The sequence below is a fragment of the Aquarana catesbeiana genome, linkage group LG08 (assembly GCF_042186555.1).
Source record: "Aquarana catesbeiana isolate 2022-GZ linkage group LG08, ASM4218655v1, whole genome shotgun sequence".
Taxonomy (NCBI): domain Eukaryota; kingdom Metazoa; phylum Chordata; class Amphibia; order Anura; family Ranidae; genus Aquarana; species Aquarana catesbeiana.
In genome coordinates, this window is record NC_133331.1 from 207278010 (window position 1) to 207299438 (window position 21429).

Genomic DNA, 21429 nt, shown 5'->3' on the forward strand with positions numbered 1-21429 from the left:
AGAGTGATGGGAAGAGAAGAATATGGAGAAGGAAAGGATCTGCTCATGATCCAAAGCATACCACCTCATCGGTGAAGCATGGTGGTGGTAGTGTCATGGCATGGGCATGTATGGCTGCCAATGGAACTGGTTCTCTTGTATTTATTGATGATGTGATTGCTGACAAAAGTAGCAGGATGAATTCTGAAGTGTTTCAGGCAATATTATCTGCTCATATTCAGCAAAATGCTTCAGAACTCATTGGACGGCGCTTCACAGTGCAGATGGGCAATGACCCGAAGCATACTGCAAAAGCTACCAAAGAGTTTTTTAAGGGAAAGAAGTGGAATGTTATGCAATGGCCAAGTCAATCACCTGACCTGAATCCAATTGAGCATGCATTTCACTTGCTGAAGACAAAACTGAAGGGAAAATGCCCCAAGAACAAGCAGGAACTGAAGACAGTTGCAGTAGAGGCCTGGCAGAGCATCACCAGGGATGAAACCCAGCGTCTGGTGATGTCTATGCGTTCCAGACTTCAGGCTGTAATTGACTGCAAAGGATTTGCAACCAAGTATTAAAAAGTGAAAGTTTGATGGATGATTGTTAATCTGTCCCATTACTTTTGGTCCCTTAAAAAGTGGGAGGCACATATACAAACTGTTGTAATTCCAACACCAGTCATCTGATTTGGATGTAAATGCCCTCAAATTAAAGCTGAAAGTCTGCAGTTAAAGCACATCTTGTTCGTTTCATTTCAAATCCATTGTGGTGGTGTATAGAGCCAAAAAGATTAGAATTGTGTCGATGTCCCAATATTTATGGACCTGACTGTATACTGCTGTTCAGAGTATATAGTGCCTGGGGGCCTGGGGGACCATATTTGGTGGAGGGTTCCCCTTAATATCCATAGGAGATCTGAAGGGCCTGGTATGGATTTTGGGGGGACATCCACGCCATTTTTTTTTTGATCCGACAATACATTACAGCTGCGAGCAGTTTTAAATGACATTTTTTTCCTTTAGAAATGTAATTTTGCTGTGGCACTGTTATAAACAATGGAAAGATGCGCTACTTTACAGGCATACTAAGGACACCCCCAGGCATGATATTTAAAGGAATATTTCATTTTTATTGTTTCACTTTAAGCATTATTAAAATCACTGCTCCTGAAAAAAATTGGCGTTTTTTAAAACTTTTTTCGCATTGATACATGTCCCCTGGGGCAGGATCCGGGTCCCCAAACACTTTTTATGGCAATAACTTGCATATAAACCTTTAAAATGAGCACTTTTGATTTTTCACGTTCGCGTCCTATAGACTTTAACAGTGTTCAAACTATTTTTTTGCCTGTTCGCATGTTCTGCTGCGAACCGATCCGGGGGTTGTTCGGCTCATCCCTATTAACAATCAATCAAATATAAGTGCAGCGCTATTATGTGTAAAAAAACAATATATAGTGACTCCAATTCAACAGAAATATATAAATCTATAAACCAATCTGTGAACATCAAATCTGTAAAATTAATTCATAAATTATATCAAAGTTCATAAAACAACTCTTTTGTTGAATTAAAGTGCTTCTCAATTTTTGTGACTTCTCAATTATTATCTACCACTATGATAAACGTATCTTCTCCAGATATTGATATTATGTGAACACCTCCACCAGCTGTTATACCTGCTCACCTCATATATGAGTCAGGTAGACTCAGAAACAATTCCTTTGCTTTCCTTCAGCTATGATTCTCTTTGTTTCACATCCAGCATGCTACTTTCCACTTTCCAATCAATAGCTTTCAAGGGGGATCGCATGGATCACAGTAGGCTCTCTCATATAAAAACCCCACTGCTTCTCTCCTTCCTCCACAGCAACAAAATCCCTCAGTGTTCCTTATGGGATTACTTAAATCCACCAGTGTTTTATTTTTAAAACTACTATTCCTTTATACTGGCTTTTGAAATTTTCAAATGCAGAAATTTAGAAATTGGATGAAAGGTTTAGCACTGGGAAACACTTTTTGAAAGATAAATAGTGCATTTTATATACAACTACATAGATAAGAACAAAATGAGGGACAAACAAGAGGAAAGAGGGACAGAGGGACAGGGACAGTCCCTCGAAATCAGGGACAGTTGGGAGCTATGCTTGTGCATCATATAGAACTGGATTTGGTACTGCTTTAGAATGTAATACAGAAGCCTTATTTGTAATTTAGGTGTGATGAAATTTCAATATCAGCCCCAGTGATGGTGCTGGGTATTTTCACATTTTCAGCAAGTACAGAATATACATTACAAGTGGTGTACCGCTCCAGGTAGCAGTCCAAAGACTTTACCTCCCCTGCAGAAGGTGGGTGCTGGCTCTGTATGCAGAATACGTGCAAACGAAAAAAGCTTTGTTGTATAAAAACAGTGCATACAGCAAACAAAATCACAGAATAAAATAGCTAACACACTTCACACCCCTTTACTTGTGCCTAACCACTTAAGGACCGAAAGGATTTGCCCCCTTATTAACCAAAGCACTTTTTACAATTAGGCCTTGCGCTGCTTTAACTGGTAATTGCGCAGTCATGCAATGCTGTACCTAAACAAAATTTGCGTCCTTTTTTTTTCCACAAATAGAGATTTCTTTTGGTGGTATTTGATCACCTCTGGGATTTTAATTTTTTGCGATACAAATTAAAAAATACTTAAAATTTTTTTAAAAAAATGATACTTTCTACTTTTTGTTATAAAAAAATCCAATAAACTCAATTTTAGTCATACATTTGGGCCAAAATTTATTCAGCCACATGTCTTGGGTTAGAAAAAAAAAATCAATACGTGGATATTTATTGGTTTGTGCAAAAGTTATAGCGTCTACAAACTATGGTACATTTTCTTGAATTTATGCAGCTTTTAGTTTGTGACTGCCTATCTAATTTCTTGAGGTGCTAAAATGGCAGGGCAGTACAAAACCATCCCCCTAATAACCCTATTTTGGAAAGTAGACACCCCAAGGAAATTATTTAGGGGCATGTTGAGCCCATTGAATATTTTATTTTTTTGTCACAAGTGATTGAAAAATGACAAAAAATGTCACCAAATGATATATTGCTCAAACATGACATGGGTATTTGTGAAATTACACCCCAAAATACATTCTGCTGCTACTTCTAAGTATGGGGATACCACGTGTGAGACTTTTTGGTAGTCTAGCCGCATACAGGACCCCTGAAAACCAATCACCGCCTTCAGGTTTTCTAAGGGTGTAAATTTTTGATTTCACTACTCACTACCTATCACAGTTTCAGAGGTCATTAAATGCCAAGATAGTACAACCACCCCAAATGATCTCATTATGGAAAGTAGACACCCTAAGTTATTTGCTGAAAGGTATGTTGAGTATTTTGCAGATCTGGCTTTTTGTCACAAAGTTTAGAAAATTCAAAAAAAAAAAAAAAATTTCCTTTTCTTTCTTAATCTTTCAAAAACAAATGAGAGCTGCAAAATACTCACTATGCCTCTTAGCAAATGCCTTGGGGTGTCTACTTTCCAAAGTGGGATCATTTGAGGAGAGGGGGGTTTGTGTATTTTGACATTTCAGGGCCTCTGAAAATGCGATAGTTAGTGATGAAGTGAAATCACCATTTTACGCCCTTAGAAATACTGAAAGTGGTGATTGGTTTTCGGGGTCCTGTACGCAGCTAGGCTCCCAAAAAGTCTCACATATGTGGTATCCCCGTACTCAGGAGAAGCAGCAGAATGTATTTTGAGGTGTAATTCCACATATACCTATGGTGTGTGAGCAATATATCATTTAGTGACAACTTTGAGTAAAAAAAAAAAAAATTGTAATTTTACCGAAACTTGTGGCAAAATATAAAATATTCCATGGACTCAACATGCCTATCAGCAAATAGCTTGGGGCCTCTACTTTCCAAAAAGGGGTAGGGGGGAGGGTTGAACTGTCCTGGCACTTTGACACTTTAAATTTTAATGCACTATATTGTGAAACACACTATATTGCCCAAGTGTTTGGTAAAATATAAACGATGATTTTATGCCGAGTACATAGATACCAAACACGACATACTTTAAAATTGCGCACAAACGTACAGAGGTGACAAACTGCATACACTTTAGATTTACAGATTAGGTCTACTGCTAGAATTACTGCCCTCAAGCTGACGTTCGCGGTCATACCTCACATGCATGGTGCAATTGCTGTTTAAATACGACATGAGACCGACGCTTGCGTTCGCCTTTGCTCGTGAGCACGGGGCGAGAGGGGTGATTTTTGTTTCATTATTTATTTTGCTTTTTTATTTTATCTTTATACTGTTCCTTTTATTTATTTATTTTTATCATTTTTTTTTATCATTTTTTATTGTCATCACAGGGAATGTAAATATCCCCTATGATAGCAATAGGTAGCGACAGGTACTCTTTTTTGAAAAAATTGGGGTCTATTAGACTTAGACTCTGCCCTCAAAGCATCTGATCACACCAAGATCAGTGTGATAAATTGCTTTTCAAATTTCCCAATGGCGCTGTTTATATCCAGCGAAACCGAAGTCATAAAATGCTCGTAGCTTCCAGTTTCTTAGGCCATAGAGATGATTGGAGCACCGGCTGCATTCTCAGGTACCCAGGTGAGACAGAAGAGCCCGAGAAAACCATGCAAGACGGAGGGAGGGGGGGACGTTCCCTCCCACTGCTTGTAAAAGAAATGCTTTTACATGAAAGCCGTCTGTTGGCTGAAAAGATTGATACCAAGATGATACCTAAACTGGCAGGCATCATTCTGGTATAACCACTCAAAGTCCAGCAACGTACCAGTACAGAGCTAGTCCTTGTTAGGCATATATTGTAATGTTCTTTTTTTCATGCAGCCTGTGGGCTGAACGAAAAAAGGAGATTGATCGGTGGGTATGCCCACCATTAGAATACCGCCCTGCATCCACCCACTTCTAATGATGGGCATACATGCATTTTTTTATAACTGTGGTGGTGAAATCACCTCCTACACGGCCGGAGTCGCTGATTTACGTATTCTGGGAGCAGACGCTGTTGCTGTCAAGATAAATAAATCAGTGCTGCAGCTGAATGGCATACCTGAAAAGCAAACAATGGTAACAATAAAACATTAACTTAATAAAACAAAAACAATTTGTGCCAAAAAAAATCGCCCCTCCATCCCTGCCCCCCTGCTTCGGCATATGTTCTTTTTTTAAACGGTGGTGGTGAAATCCCCTCCTACAGTTCTGGAGTCACGGCTTTACGTATCGTGAGAGCAAACGCTGTTGCTGTCAGAATAAATAAACCCGTGCTGCAGCTGAATGGTGTACCTGCAAAGAAAAAGCAAATGGTTAACAATAAAACAAAGTAACATTACAGTATAACAGTAAGACATTGCATACCTGCAAAGCAAATACAATAAAATAAAATACAGTAACAATAGAGAGAAAACAGTAGAGAGAGAACAATAGAGAGAGAAGAAAAATAAGACAACTATTTTTGGATTTTTTCTTTTTTGTGTTTTTTTTTTTTTCACTTTTATTTTAACTGTAAACATTCCAGATTAGGGTCTCTCAAAATGTGATGGCCCTGTTTATGTGTGCCTTAGGACTGTGCAGTGCTGTACCCTACGCTAATACTTCACTATGTGTGTGTGGTAGCGATGGAAACATTCACCTATGCAGAGACCAGGTTGGTCAGGACAGGAGGGACAATAATAGTGGGTGTCACACCTATATCCATGTCTTCTGCAGACACGACATCTTCTTTGTGGTGCTCTTTGGGCAGGGGTACCACGGAGGACTTCTGGGAAGTGCCTCTCATGCAGCTCACTGCATTTACATTGTGAAGCTTGGGCACAGCACCGCCTGGAAACAGAAGGGCTATGATGATCTCTTCCTGGAATTTAAGGAAGGATCCAGTTCGTCCTGACACTTTGTATAGCACATAAGCATTCAGCAGAGCCAATTGGAATAAGTATACAGATCAGTGGCGGCCCGTCCATAGGGGGCGGTGCCCTGTAGTAAAAAAAAAATAATTTTTTTAAAACGGCCCCTTTAAGAACAAAAAAAAAAAAAAATCCTTTAATAAACTGCACTGTGGCGCCGGATGCCAGTGCACTATGGGAAGCGCCACGTCAATGCAATCAGGAGATTGCAGACGCGGCGCTTCATTTGCGGGCTTTTAACCCACCTTGTGGCGCAAACTAAAACGCTGATTAGCTTCCGCTCGTAGAATCAGTGTGATTCTATGGGCGGGAGCATTGCTTTTCAAATCTTGAGGTCACTTCCGGCTTTCGTGAAGAAGACGAGAGCCGGAAGTGATGTCGGCAGCTCCGTTCTTCAGCTGAGCGGAGCTGCAGGAGGAAGGTAAGAGCCATATGAGGGATGGGTTGCTGTCTGGCAAGCAGGGTGAGCTCCAGCACAGCACAGCTGCATGTATCTGTCCCTCTCTTCCCCATTCCCCCCTCCCTCCTGTCTCACTACACACGAGTCTACTGAAGACACCTATACACAGACAGAGGGGGAGGGGGAGGAGAATGGACACATACACAGGACGTGAGGGGCAAGTTATCAAAGAAAGATACAGTGATTTGGGGGCTGGGAGAGGATGCTTTATGTGCTAGGGGCCACTTTGGGAGCAGAGAGGATTTGTGCTAGAAGGGGGGTTAAATATAAAATTAGACCCCCCCCAGCACAAATCCTCTCTGCTCCCAAAGTGGCCCCTAGCACATAAAGCATCCTCTCCCAGCCCCCCAAATCATGTGATTATCTTTCTTTGATAACTTGCCCCTCTTTCCCCTTGTTCAAAGAGATGCTGGCTGCTATTAAGGAGACAATCATGGTTTCTAGGATCAGTGGACACAGTGCATGCGTTTTTGATGACCCAGTGGATGCGTTTTTTATGACACAGTGGATGCGTTTTTTATGACACAGTGGATGCATTTTTTATGACACAGTGGATGCGTTTTTTATGACACAGTGGATGCATTTTTATGACACAGTGGATGCATTTTTTATGACACAGTGAATGCGTTTTTTATGACACAGTGGATGCGTTTTTTATGACACAGTGGCTGCGTTTATGATGACACAGTGGCTGCGTTTTTGATGACACAGTGGCTGCATTTTTGATGACACAGTGGCTGCGTTTTTGATGACACAGTGAATGCGTTTTTGATGACACAGTGAATGCGTTTTTGATGACACAGTAATTGCGTTTTTGATGACACAGTGGCTGCGTTTTTGATGACACAGTGGCTGCATTTTTGATGACACAGTGGCTGCATTTTTGATGACACAGTGAATGCGTTTTTGATGACACAGTGAATGCGTTTTTGATGACACAGTAATTGCGTTTTGATGACACAGTGGCTGCGTTTTTGATGACACAGTGGCTGCGTTTTTGATGACACAGTGAATGTGTTTTTGATGACACAGTGGCTGCGTTTTTGATGACACAGTGGCTGCGTTTTTGATGACACAGTGAATGCGTTTTTGATGACACAGTGAATGCGTTTTTGATGACACAGTAAATGCGTTTTTGATGACACAGTGGATGCGTTTTTGATGACACAGTGGCTGTATTTTGATGACAGTGGCTGTGATTGATGTTTTTTTTCAGAATTTTTCAGTTTGTTTGCGCCCCCCCAAAAATTTGAGCACCAGCCGCCACTGATACAGATACATTTTTTTTATACCAGCGTCTGGCCTTAGGGGCAATTAAATACGGCTCCATCATCTGGTCATTGAAGTCCACCCCTCCCATGTTAAGGTTGTATTCGTGGACACAGAGGGGCTTCACAACAACGCCAGTTACCATTGGAATTTCGAATGTCGTGTCTGCGCGAAGGGAGGACAGAACGAAAACATTCCGTGTGTCTCTCCACTTTACTGCGAGCAAATTATTACACTTCAAGCAGGTTCTCTCCCCCTGTCTAAGTCGGGAATCTACAAGCTGTTGGAGGAAGCCCTGGCAATTAGATCACACGGTGCGACATGCGCCAATTCCACAATCAAAAAGGTGACTAAAAAGTGACACGCTTGGGTCGTAATCATCCGTGTACAAGTGGTACCCCTTTCCAAACAAGGGTGACGCCAAGTCCCAAACAATCTTGCCAGCGCTCCCTATGCAGTCTGGGTAGTTGAGGGGCTCCACATGACTGTCTTTTCCCTCATAAACCATAAAACTATATGAACAGCCTGTTGCCCTGTGACAGAGCTTATACATCTTGACTGACCCCATATCTGGCATGCTTGCTGGAGAGATACTGTTTGAAAGACAAGCCGCCAGAAAATGTATTCTGTATGTATACTGACTCTCTGCTCCCTATACGAGAGGGAGCCTGACCTTAGCAGGGACCACTACTCAGGGTGCCGCTGCTGTCTACAGGTTCATATACTGAGCCTGAATCTGACAGTGAGGCGGCTACCCTTCACTCGCACCTGTCATGCTCAGCAAAGTGTAGGCCTCTTTACTAGTGTACCTCTGTTTGGACATTTTGGCCTCTTAATGTACTGGTACAACAAGTGAAACTCAGGCAAAAGAGCACCTGATTGTCAGCGACTGCTTCAATCGCTACCAAAAAAATTTACTGTTAGCGTTTGCAGGATTAGACGTGACTCTGCGAACGCTGCAGTTATGCGTGTTGTGTTCAGTGACAGTGATCGATTGATACTGCCACTTGGGTGTGCTGGGCTGGGTGAAGGGGCTAAATGCAGGTGCTAGCAGGTGTCTGGGCTGATCCCGCTAACGCTGCGTTTTTGGGAACACCTAAACCTATACTGCTGGGGGACACTAATATAGTTCTGATCAAATCAAAGATATTGATCCGTTCGGACACTATACTAGTAAGGGAGGTGTATGGTGTGTGCGTGGGTGTTAGCGCTACTGGCACTAATCTGACACTGAAGTAGAAAAAAAGAAAAAATATAGAATTGCGCTAAACATATGAAAAAATAAATAGAATAAGTGCAAACTGACACACAAACTCAATCACTGGAAAATAATCAAATGTCCATATATGTGCAACCTTGTGTATTTATGGGCAAGAATCTTGAATGTCAAGTACACCGTCACACATAAGACAACAAAAATTGGCCAATGGTAATAGGTTCAACTGAACCAGTTGGCTAAGTGGGTGACATAACAATGCAAAAGAGTGTCCAAAAACTAAAACAATAACACCCGTGAATCTTAAAAACGTAGAAGGTGAAGGTATTGTCTATCCATAAATGTGAAATCTTCAATGTAAAATGAAGGAATTGTGCAGAATCCACCACCATTGTGTAGAGAGTTACTGCTTACCGGAAGCCCATGATCCCCCACTACAGAGGATCAAGGGAAGCCTGTAATAATAAATACCCTCCAGGGCTTATCAGATGTAGCCAGTACCCCTCAACTCGTCAGTGGTGATAGTATGGTCTCCAAAGACATCTAACGGAACCATTATTCCTCGCTTCATTCCATTCCCAGCCCATGGGCGGATGTGCATGGCATGTAAAATATAAGCGCTCCAATAGTGTAAAAACTTCAAGATTTATTGTCCGGTCAGACAATCCGCTCGTGTGTACGCGGCATTACTGACACTAAAACCTAAACTGAGGGGCAATCAGGGGGTTAAATCTTTATTAGGTAATATATGGCGGGTACCCTGACACTATAAAAACCTGGCGGTGACAGTAATTAACTAACTGGCTAATAACTAGCGTCACCCATGACACTAAATGCAGTGATTAGAAAAGAGATCTGTACACTATATTAGTGACACTGGTGACAGGGAAAGAAAGGGTTGACTGGGGGTTGATCAAGGAGTTAAACCTTTATTAGGGGATTAATGGGGGGGTACCCTAGACCTACCTAGGCCTACTACTAACTGCCCTAATGCTGATTAGTGTCACAAGTGACACCAGTACAGTGATAAATCTGAAAACTTCACTTGGTGACACTGTGACAGGGAACAAAGGGGTTAACGGGGGGGGGGGGGGCGATCAGGGGCTGATCAGTGCTGATCAGGGGGGGACAAGTGTGCCTACGTGTACTGCGTCAGTGTTAGATGTCCTCTCTCCTCTCTCTGGAACTGAAAAGGATTCCACGAGGGGAGGTGACATCACTTCCTCTGCCTATGTTTACATTACACAGGCAGAGGACAGTCTCATTTGCCAGAACCGGTCACCAGGTCCAGGCCAGAAATCATTGGCCTGGGCCTGGAGACTGATTGGTTCAGAAGCGAATCCGATTGGTGTAGGTGTGCCTGGTGTGGACGCCCCCTAGGCGGCCGCGGCGTCCGACATACAATGATGGCGATTTGCGCAGGAGAGCCAACTTGCCACAGTACAACTACGGCGGTCGGTCAATAACTAGTTATTAGCTATGATTAAACACCGGTAAAGGGGCTGGAAACGTGTTAGCTATTTTATTCTGTGACTCAGTTTGCTGTATGGACTGTTTTTATACAATAAAAATATTTTTTTTGGAGTGCAGCTATCTGGATTTTTTCGTTTGTACAGAAGATACATATTGATCTTGCCCGAAATGTAGTGTCCTTGTCACTTCTATTAGCTGAACTAAAAGTACAAACAGTGTTTTCTTCCTTCTGTAAAATGATAATCCTCCTTACACTACTGTAATGTAGATAAAGAGATGAAAACATGTTTGAAGTTTAGCCTGGGTGACAAACATCCTTCATAGATACAGTGGAGTGTAAAAAGGTTATTCAAAGCATTACTAGGATAAAATAAATGAACAAATGTTGAAAAAATACCTCCAATTCAGCCATCTAAGCACCAGAACTTTGTTGGAGTATAGATTCAGTATGCTTAAAGATTGAATTGCCCAGAATTAGAATCTTCATGTGTTTATATTATAGACATAATAGTTGAACAATGTAGTTATTACTGTTATTTGTTTACCATGACATCTTAAATCTTTTGTATAATATTTTTTTTCTTAGGACCGACTGGAAATAAAGGGGAGAAAGGTGAAAAGGGAGTTGGTTTGCCAGGAGGACAAGGGCAAAAAGGAGAGAAAGGAAGCCCAGGTAATTCATGAAAACCAATAGAAATTATTAAATATAAAGGGGGCTAATGTAGTGATTGGCTTGCAACTGTAAAACAAGGAGTTACTGAAGTACTTGAACATGAATTACGTGAAGAATATACATCTATCATCTACATACTGTCTGGAATCATATTGCACCGTATTCACCTGAGTGAGACAGTTATTAAGCAAATTAGAGAGACTTTTGGATGCAAACCAGGATTCCTCTCAGGTAGTATAATCTACATGATAGTTTTATTTGTATTTGTAACCACTGCAATTGTATTTCTGAACGACCAGTTGAGACAGGTTTGCACATCTATGGGGCAGATTTATCAGTTTAGATGAGACAGATGTTTATTCTAAAAATCAAGAAGTGATCAGGGTCAGGTTTTATTTAGCCCTAGTGCTTCTTTAGAACAGATGATAAAGGAATGTATCAATTAAAGTGGTTGTTAACCCAATTGCCCCCAATTAATCAGGCACACAGATGCAAGATATGCAAGATACGTCAGAAGAGGAATCTCTTATCTTCCTCCTTGTGGCCAACAATGCAGTGTGTACAAGAGGAGAGGGGGAGGGGGAGGAGAGGAGAGGGGCGTGACTGGGAGTGTTCGAGATTGGCTTTCTCACTCCAGACTACATGTTGACAGGAAGAGGGAGGGGGAGGAGGGGGAGCTGAAAACAGGCAGAGAGGAGAGAGGAGACCTGCGGATGACGCAGACACGCATTTAGACCACAGTATCTTGGCTCAGCAGCCATGATAATCGTGGTCTGTTCTGAGAGGGGGAAGACAGGAGCTGGAAGGATTAAAAAGGTATTGTAAGAGATACAGAGAAGTAATGAAAAAAAGCAAAAGCACCAAGCTGCAGCTTGCACATTAAGACCCCTTTCACACCGAGGGCGTTTTGCAGGCGCTATAGCGTTAAAAATAGCATCTGCAATCCACCCTCAAACAGCTGCAGCATTGTCTCCAGTGTGAAAGCCCGAGGGCTTTCACACCAGAGCGTTGCGCTGGCAGGACGTCAGGAAAAGTCCTGCCAGCAGCTTCTTTGGAGTGGTGAAGGAGCGGTGTGTTTACCGCTCCTCCACCGCTGCTCCCCATTGAAATCAATGGGGCAGCGCTGGGATACCGCCGGCAAAATGGATTGCGGGCGGTTTTAACCCTTTCTCAGCCGCTAGTGGGGGTAAAAGCGCCCCGCTATTGCAGCGCATTGCGGGCGGTTTTAACCCTCTCGGCCGCTAGCGGGGGGTAAAAGCACCCCGCTAGTGGCCGAAATGCGCCGCTAATCCGACGGTAAAACGCAGCTAAAAATAGCGCCTTTTTTACCACCGACGCTATGGGTGTGAAAGGGGTCTAAAGGGGCAGGGATTGCGGGCGGTTTTAACCCTTTCTCAGCCGCTAGTGGGGGTAAAAGCGCCCCGCTATTGCAGAGCATTGCGGGCGGTTTTAACCCTTTCTCGGCCGCTAGCGGGGGGTAAAAGCACCCCGCTAGTGGCCGAAATGCGCCGCTAATCCGACGGTAAAATGCAGCTAAAAATAGCGCCTTTTTACCACCGACGCTATGGGTGTGAAAGGGGTCTAAAGGGGCAGGAGCAGCAAGTTTTTTTTTGGTTTAACCACTTCAGCCCCGGAGGATTTGACTGCTCAATGACCAGAGCACTTTTTACAATTTGGCACTGTGCTGCTTTAACTGGTAATTGCGTGGTCATGCAATGCTGTACCCAAACAAAATTTGCATCCTTTTTTTTCCCACAAATAGAGCTTTCTTTTGATGGTATTTGATTGCCTCTGCAATTTTTATTTTTTGCGATATACAGTATACGGAAACAGACCGAAAATTTTGAAAAAAATTATATTATCTACTTTTTGTTATAAAAAAAATTCAATAAGCTCAATTTTAGTCATGCATTTAGGCCAAAATGTATTCAGTCACATGTCTTTGGTAAAACAAAATGTCAATAAGCGTATATTTATTGGCTTGTGCAAAAGTTATAGCGTCTACAAACTAGGGTACACTTTCTGGAATTTATGCAGCTTTTAGTTTATGACTGCCTATCTCATTTCTTGAGGTGCTTGGTTTTCGGGGTCCTGTACGCAGCTAGGCTCCCAAAAAGTCTCAGACATGAGGTATCCCAGTTCTCAGGAGAAGCAGCAGAATGTATTTTAGGGTGTAATTCCACATATAACCATGCCATGTTTGAAAAATATATCTTTTTTATATATTTTTTTTACACTTTTATTTGTAACTGTAATGGTTGTAACGGTTCGGTTAAAGGTTCGGGTCTCTCAAAATGATGGCATCTTTGGAGACCCTGTGAAAGTGTGTCCTAGTCTGTGCAGTGCTGTACCCTACGCTAAAACTCCACTAGTGTGTGGTAGCGTTCAAGACATTCACCAATGCAAAGACCAGGATGGTCAGGACAGGAGGGACAATAATAGCGGGTGTCAAGCCTATAGCCACGCTTTCTACAGACACAACATTTTCTTTGGGGGGGCTCGTTGAGTAGGGGTACCAGGGAGAACATACGGAAAATGCCTCTCATGCAGCGGGCTTACTGCATTTGGATTGGGAAGTTGGGCCACAGCACATCTGGAAACAGAAGGGCTGTGATGATCTCTTCCTTGAATTTAAGGAAGGATCCAGTTCATCCTGAAGATTTCTATAGCACATAAGCATTCAGCAGAGCCAATTGAAATAAGTATACAGACACTTTTTTGTACCAGCGTCTGGCCTTATGGGCAACTAGGCACGGCGCCAACAACTGGTCGTTGAGGTCCACCCCTCCCATATTATGGTTATATTCGTGAACACAGAAGGGTTTCTCCACAACACCAGTCGCCGTAGGAATTTGGACCGTCGTGTCTGCGTGAAGGGAGGACAGAACGAAAAATTATGATTATGAATTAGAAAAACTGTGAAAATCAGCAAAAATAAAGTTCCAGCAAAAGCAAAGTTCTTGTGAATAGTGACTTTCGTGAGAAAAACAGCTGATATCCAGTGACTTGCGTGATTATCTGGCCCCTTTATTATAAGGAGTCCGGATTGTTTTAGCTTGCTGTTTACAGTTTTTTAATAAAGTAATTTTATAAAAACTTATCACACTATGGGAGCCCTGTTTCTTTCCCATGAGGATGGCTTAGACCATTGACGGGTATATCGCATCTGGAGCGGAAGCACCCGGGGACAGCTCTACTGGAACCTAAGATGCCATTCTACTGCCTGGTACTACATGCCTATTACCCCTGCAGGGGTGTAAGGAGCTGGTGAGTGGGGACCCGTAGGGGGAGCACCACAAGTCACTGGATATCAGCTGTTTTTCTCACGAAAGTCACTATTCACAAGAACTTTGCTTATGCTGGAACTTTATTTTTGCAGATTTTCACAGTTTTTCTATTTTTATTATTTTTTCACAACACATGATGAACTGATTTCAAGATTTATATCCCCTATCCGTCCAATTTGTATTATGGATGGGAGTGTGGTTTAACACGGACTTTTGGATCTATGTGATATACTTGATATATTTGATTTACTTGGTGGACACTATTTGCACATATTTATTTATATCATTTAATTATTGGCATTTGTAGATTGTTCACTATACCACTTGCAGGGGGGATTTCTATTATTAAGACCCCTCTTCATGCAATAGGTGGGGTTTTAGTTATATACAAGAGATTTTTATTGGCCTGTACACATCAGCACGGTTTATTAATTTTAATAGGTTGATATACACATTCAAAATATATATTTTTTTTGTCAAGTGGGTTTTACCGCTCTGCATACACGAGCACGGATTATCAAATCCAAACAGGTACCCTGGCATAGGTAGCGCCACTCACCCCTATCTATTTTCTATTTACCAATATATCTCACCCTTTTGGGGGTGTGTTTAAGGGGAGGCTGCAGACCGTAGTCCGTGAGCGCGGAAACCCTCCTTTATTTAAAAACTGCAATTGCTGACACAATGACAGGGGGTGAAGGGGTTAACTGGGGGGGCAATCGGGGGGCTTGAAGTGTACCTGTGTGTACTGGTGTTAGTGTAGTGTTGCGCAACTCACTGTTAGACGTCCTCTCTCTTCTCACTGGAATTGAAAAGACTCCATGAGGAGAGGTGACATCACTTCCTCCTGTCTATGTATACACTTACACAGACAGGGGAAGGATTTCATTCGTTAGGACCGATCAGCAGGTCCAGGCCAGAAAACATTAGCCGGAACCTGAGGACTGATCGGTCCTCTAACGAATCCAACCGTCACGGGTAGGGGGGGGGGGAGCGACCGCGATCTGTCTACTGGGATCCTCAATGGTAGCTCGGTAAGCGTTTTCACAGACAACCTCATATATCCTCCCCGCTGTATCGCAGCTGGCTGCTTTCTGTGCCCATTTCTCTTTGCTGACTGTGCCTGGGATTGTGGGGCTGGGAGTCTCAGTAGTCCACAGCTGGAGTTTGGCTGACGCTGGCTGGAATCAGGAACATTCTAGTGAGCCTCGGGAGACATCGGCGAGGCTCGAGGGGTGACGTTCGCACACTCTCTCTCTCTGTGATCCAGTGGTGCCAGGAACTATCAGGAGCAGTGACTGGTGGAGCTCGGAGGCACTTGAAGGGGCTCGTGGAGTCTCAGCTGGAAAGACTGTGACTCCGTTAAATTGATGATAGGCAACTCCTATCCTCATATTGATTAGTGGTTCCAAATTAATAATAACTACTGCAGTAGGGAACAGACACAAAAGATACACTCAGCATCTTTCCAAATTACTGTTCTGCTTTATTATGACGCAATTGAAGGTTTTTATGCACATGATTACGTAGGTATCACATTAATATTACAATTGTACGTTTATGGTAACAAGGGGAGTTACATAGGCAGGCTTATTCTAATCAGGACTCGAAAGAATGTAAACATTTACTGAAAACATTATTAGTGCTGTGTGCACAGTGAGGGCAGAGTGCAATACATACAAAATACAATACAATTATATACAGAACTTACACATTTCCATTACAGTCTCCCCTCTTTTGATCAATATTTTGATCACTAACCATACCTGCTATCACCTTTAACCTGGAACCTCCAAACGCTTAGGTGGAGGTAGTCCTGGCCAAAGAAGCAAAAACTCCATTGTGGAGAAAATAATAGCTGCGCAACTTTTTCATTACAAAATTACTTTTCATTGTGAAAAACAAATGATTGATAAGACATATTTACAGAGTACTGGCTGTACACTCCTGTGGCCAGAATGGCCTTCTAGCTGAATTGTAAGCATGCTGACTTATCAGCATATGTAAACACAGACAATTCTACATAAAATGGAAGACGTACAAAAGACAAATATGACTTCAACATGGCTGAACTACTTTTCAAATATATATATCCCTTACAATTAAAGTAATTGAATAAAAAAGTACCCTAGACTGTGATCACAAGAGGGAAACAAATCAAACACAGAGATTTCTTTAATTTAGTCATTTTTGCAGTGTCTGGTGTGGATCCAGGTGACTTTTCCTTCAAGTTTTGCAAAAACTGTACATGAAATAGATGCTGTATTGAGTCTCCAAACATTTCCTTATATATAAATGTCTCTTAACAATCCACAAGTCACCTGGCTTTAGTTTTAGATCCTTCCAAACTTTTCGGATCTGGAATTGGGGAGAAAATACATAAATGAGTTTGTCAAAAACCTTAAAAGATCAGCAACGTTCTCTGTGAGATCCGAATGAAGGACTTCAGCTGCTGAGACAAAATATAAGCAAGTGAGTAACACACTCCCAAACAAAATCCCATAGGGAGAGAGTCCAACATCCCCCTTATGGGCTTGATAAAATATAAGAAAACATTCAGGCAAAAGTTTTCTAGGTTCTTACTCTACTTTGTCCGCTACATTGTAGACAGTAAGGGGTGTAAAAATAAAACCTCAAAACTTCTATTAAGGACTCTCCTATAAAAAATGATTTCCTCTGTTACTCTCTGTACTTTCTGCACTCTGTACTTACAAACTACTTCTGATAACACTTTTTACTGTGGCCTTTGCAGTAGCATTTGCCACTGGACATCCAAAAAACATGTCCATACATACAAAATGCATACTCGTAAGATCCTGACTTGGGCATCTGGATATATCTTTTTGTAATCTCAGGAAGGGATGTTCAGCTTTTGGTAACACCTTTGGTAACAGGTAAAACAAGAAGTGGTATGTTATAAAAACAACTGTGGAGAACCCTGGCTCTATCCCACGCTCATTTACTAAGGCAGCCATAACTGCTTGTGACTGATGACACGGTCCATGTGTCAAGCTGGAGGGAAAAGAGTGGCTGGCAGACATAAATGATCACCTTTTCCAAAGTCCTGTTTCATAAGAAGTTGCCCCCTGTGGACCACTTGTTCTTCTCGTTCTGGGGTCCTTAAAGTTGAATTATTAATCCCAGCTATACTGGGCCAGAACTAGGGTGGAAACTGTGAGTTGCACAGACCCATCAAGTGTCCGGGGCTGTAAATGCAGCATCCTTAGTCACCTGGTCTGCTTCCATGTGTGAAAGTTAATATGGCTACCTCAGCAAGAACCTGGAAGGCTAAAAACAGCCGATAAAATTAACTTGGCATGCTTGGTTGGTTTACCTGCCGAAGTAAAAACAAACTTCTGGCCCTTTAAATGGAACCAAAAGCTCTCTATATCTCATCTATCTATATAAATATACACTCTTTTTATAGCTCACAGGCTTTGCTAAAACATGGAGCTCTGCTTCTTGAGCTGGGGAAAAAGACTGACTTTGAATACAGAGTATCCTTCTGGGTGATAAACTGCATACTCAAATCTACAAAAAATGTAATATCTGGGTCTTCAGGGAGTGTGTCCTGCACTGGGCTCACAGCAGCTGATTCCTACACCATCAATTTAACACATGTGTCTTTTCCTTTCTTTTGAATAAATTTACGCATTTTTCATTGTTAGATTTGTACATAAACAAACTCCTATTTTAAACCTTTCATTAGACAAACATTTAGTTAGCTGTATATTTGCTGTATATTTGCTGCGCAGAATGTCGGACCATTAAAAATGAAATGTTTGACCAAAACAATATCTAACTTTGTCTAATAGCACCTTTGCATAAAAGCTACAGCTCTGATATATCGGGGTGAACCCTTCATTACTGGGTCCAGCTTGCATAAATACATTACAATGGCTTGTTTTCTATCACGCTGTTTGTGTAAGAACTCCAGTTTCATGTTTAAAAAGACAACTTCTTCCTGGCAATATTATAATAAATTATAACAATACCCTGTAGTCATGCAGAGATGCCCATAAATCCAAAATATTCTTCTGCTTATACCACTGCACTTACAAGAAAAAGGGGCACATCATTTCACAATCCACACATTCTGCTTTGGATTTCAAAAATAAAATAAATAAAACAAAAGGATCAACAATCTGTATGATGAACCAGAAAGCATCAAAAACTATAAAACAACTGGCTGCAGGTGGCATCTATCCTAACAGGGTGTGTGGACTTGATGTGATGGGTCTGTTATATTTACATTTTATTTATTATTACTCTTACATCATCGACCGCACATCAAGTTATTATCAAAAACCTTAAAATTTCATTTTTGTAGAAGAACTTCTTATGTATCCCATCCATCTTGGCTTTGTTAAATATTATGGCAGCTTTATTCAAAATAACAACCTCATCTTAATCTTTTTTTTCTCTCAATAAGGGCTCATTGTATAAATGTAAAATTACAAAATTGTTATCTTAATCTAAACTAATCTCATTCATTACAAATTTCCCCATTAACCTGAATTTCATTTCCAACCAAAGGTTGTCTAAACCAGTTTCAATATATCTATATTATTAATAAAGTTGTTAAACTCATATTAGAAATGAATACTCATTATTACTTACTTTTACTTAATTTCCCTTTTTTACATGCACTGTTTCCACTATCAAAGGATATTCAATGTGTGCAATACACGGTTAAATGTAACCTTCATTTTACCATGTTTGGAAAACAGATTCAAAATAATTGTGATCACATTGTTTACCATTAGATTCGTTAACCCGGCACATGTTTTGTCTAAAAAACTGGAATTGGCATGGTGTCCTGCCAGCTTATCACTGACCTCTCAGGGACATTCTTTCATGAGAGCACAAAGGAGGGGGTCACATCTGCGTACATGACACACACAAGCAATAGAACTAAAGGTCCCAGCATTCGCACACATACACCAATATCTCTCTAAAATCGCTTACATTTTCCCATTTGTACACAACACATGCATATCATTCTCTCACTTTCTTTTAACTCTTTAATATTTCCCTGCATAAATTCTGCATTCCTTATTTTGTTCAGATATCTTTTATATCTAGCTTCTATGATCACATGGGCAGCCAGAGTGCTCATCCCATCTTCCCTCTCTGACAACATATAAAGTATTCTGTTTTAATTCTCATTTCTCTGTTTCTGACTTTTACTAGTTGTAGTGCCTGACCCCAAATTCATCCCACAACTTAACATGAAAATGTCCCTTTCTGTCTAGTGTTAATGTCACCCTTGATCCATTCCGCTCACATAGATAGCTGTTTCTCTAGCTGTTTACTCTGCATGATTCTTAGTCCCTGTGGACCTTGGTAACCCAGTTACCCATTGTGGATCCCTGTCCACTCTAACCATTAATCTAGGGGCTCAGTATAGGCAGAACCGCACCTTCGGTTCATATATAGCGCTCCTCTTGCGCTGGGCATTTTTGAGGGTCTCTTACCCTTCATTCCCTTACTTAATTCAATGCCCATAATGACTGGCCAGTCTTCTCTCTTCTCTACGTGTGCCTATACCCTCTTACCTCTAAACTACTTTATCTAGCAGATTTACTACATATACCTGTGAACAGCACTATTCTTCCCTTTCTTATCTATATCACTCCGATGGACAATAGACAGGGACAACATAACATATAACCACCAATCAATACAGTTCGATTAAGGGGAGTAAAATAGGTACCCTTTGTCCCGAAAATGCCTTACCGATCAAGGAAGTCTGATAACTCAAATGTAAGCAAAAGGCTTACCTCAGCCGGCTGATTATCAGAAATTCCCCTATCGTCTCAAGCTCCTCGTTTCGGATACTCAGGGTCAACTGGAATCCCCTCCTAAGGCAAAGCTCGCCATGCTGACTCCGTTAAATTGATGATAGGCAACTCCTATCCTCATATTGATTAGTGGTTCCAAATTAATAATAACTACTGCAGTAGGGAACAGACACAAAAGATACACTCAGCATCTTTCCAAATTACTGTTCTGCTTTATTATGACGCAATTGAAGGTTTTTATGCACATGATTACGTAGGTATCACATTAACATTGTAAAATCAGGAAAAAACTGCTGCGCCAACCAAACAAAATCAAGCCGCCAACACTAACAATTAGACTAATTGTATTAGATGATAAGAATAGAAAAGTGTAGCGCTATATTGTGCATAAAGAAGGTGTGTCATGTATAACACCTATGTGCATATCAAACGTTAGGATCTGTTAAACCCACCATGTGAACTTACTAGTGATGGCCTCTAGAAAAATAGAGTGATATAAAAAGTGATGTCAACGTATAATGCGAACGTTCTGTTAAACCCAACAGGTGAACCTATTAATAGTGACCTATTTAAAAATAAAATTAAATGGAAAAATATATCTGTTGGTATCAACATATAATGAAAAAGCCTATGAATCGTGTGCACACAATCAATATAATCATCAACCATCAAATCCAAAGCCCAAATGTGTATATTACAACATGACATAAGGTGGGGATAAATGGCGAGTCCCTGAGGTATTAAACAGTTCATTCAATTTTGTAAAGGAATCCTGGGTAGATGCAGGTATCACAATAACATCTATTCCTATCTTCAAATAGGCTTTTCCAACTCTTGACCAGGCAAAGAAAATGATGTAAAATGCCCTTACCAGACGCGGTGGACTCACAGGCCGTTGGCGGTGAGTCGTATGAGCTTGCACCGTTTAAATACGGTAGGGTAACAGTTGTCCTTGGTCTCTGGCAAGAGGGTCTTGGAAAGGTTCCCGATCCAAAGCGATGTCCCGGATTCCTCCTCCAGCGAGCATTCGTATCTCATGCAATCAGGGAAAATGGATAAGGAGAAAAAAGGCTCCACATAGTGTGAATTCCGGATTGCCAGGAAATTTTATTATATCAAAAAAGAAATTTCCAGTAAAAGTTTAGGTAAAAACAAAGTTCCTAAAAATGACAGAGGTACATTTAGCGCAGTAACAGATGATAAAATGGCGTCATACACCCGACGCGTTTCGTCTTCAAAAGACATCAACTGGGGTAAAGTTGCCCTTTCATCTGCTGCGCTATTTATGTGAAAATGCTAAAATTTACACCGGGGA

General features: G+C 41.3%; 1 protein-coding gene across 3 annotated transcripts in view; it reads left to right on the forward strand.

The window, feature by feature from the left end:
* LOC141106238 (pulmonary surfactant-associated protein D-like) overlaps positions 1 to 21429 on the forward strand; it is a 225679-nt gene that overhangs the window by 87399 nt on the left and 116851 nt on the right. For all 3 annotated transcript variants that reach the window (XM_073596850.1, XM_073596851.1, XM_073596852.1), the window contains one exon: positions 10937 to 11023. In XM_073596850.1, coding sequence (XP_073452951.1) covers positions 10937 to 11023 — 87 coding nt within the window. The remainder of the gene's footprint in view (positions 1 to 10936; positions 11024 to 21429) is intronic.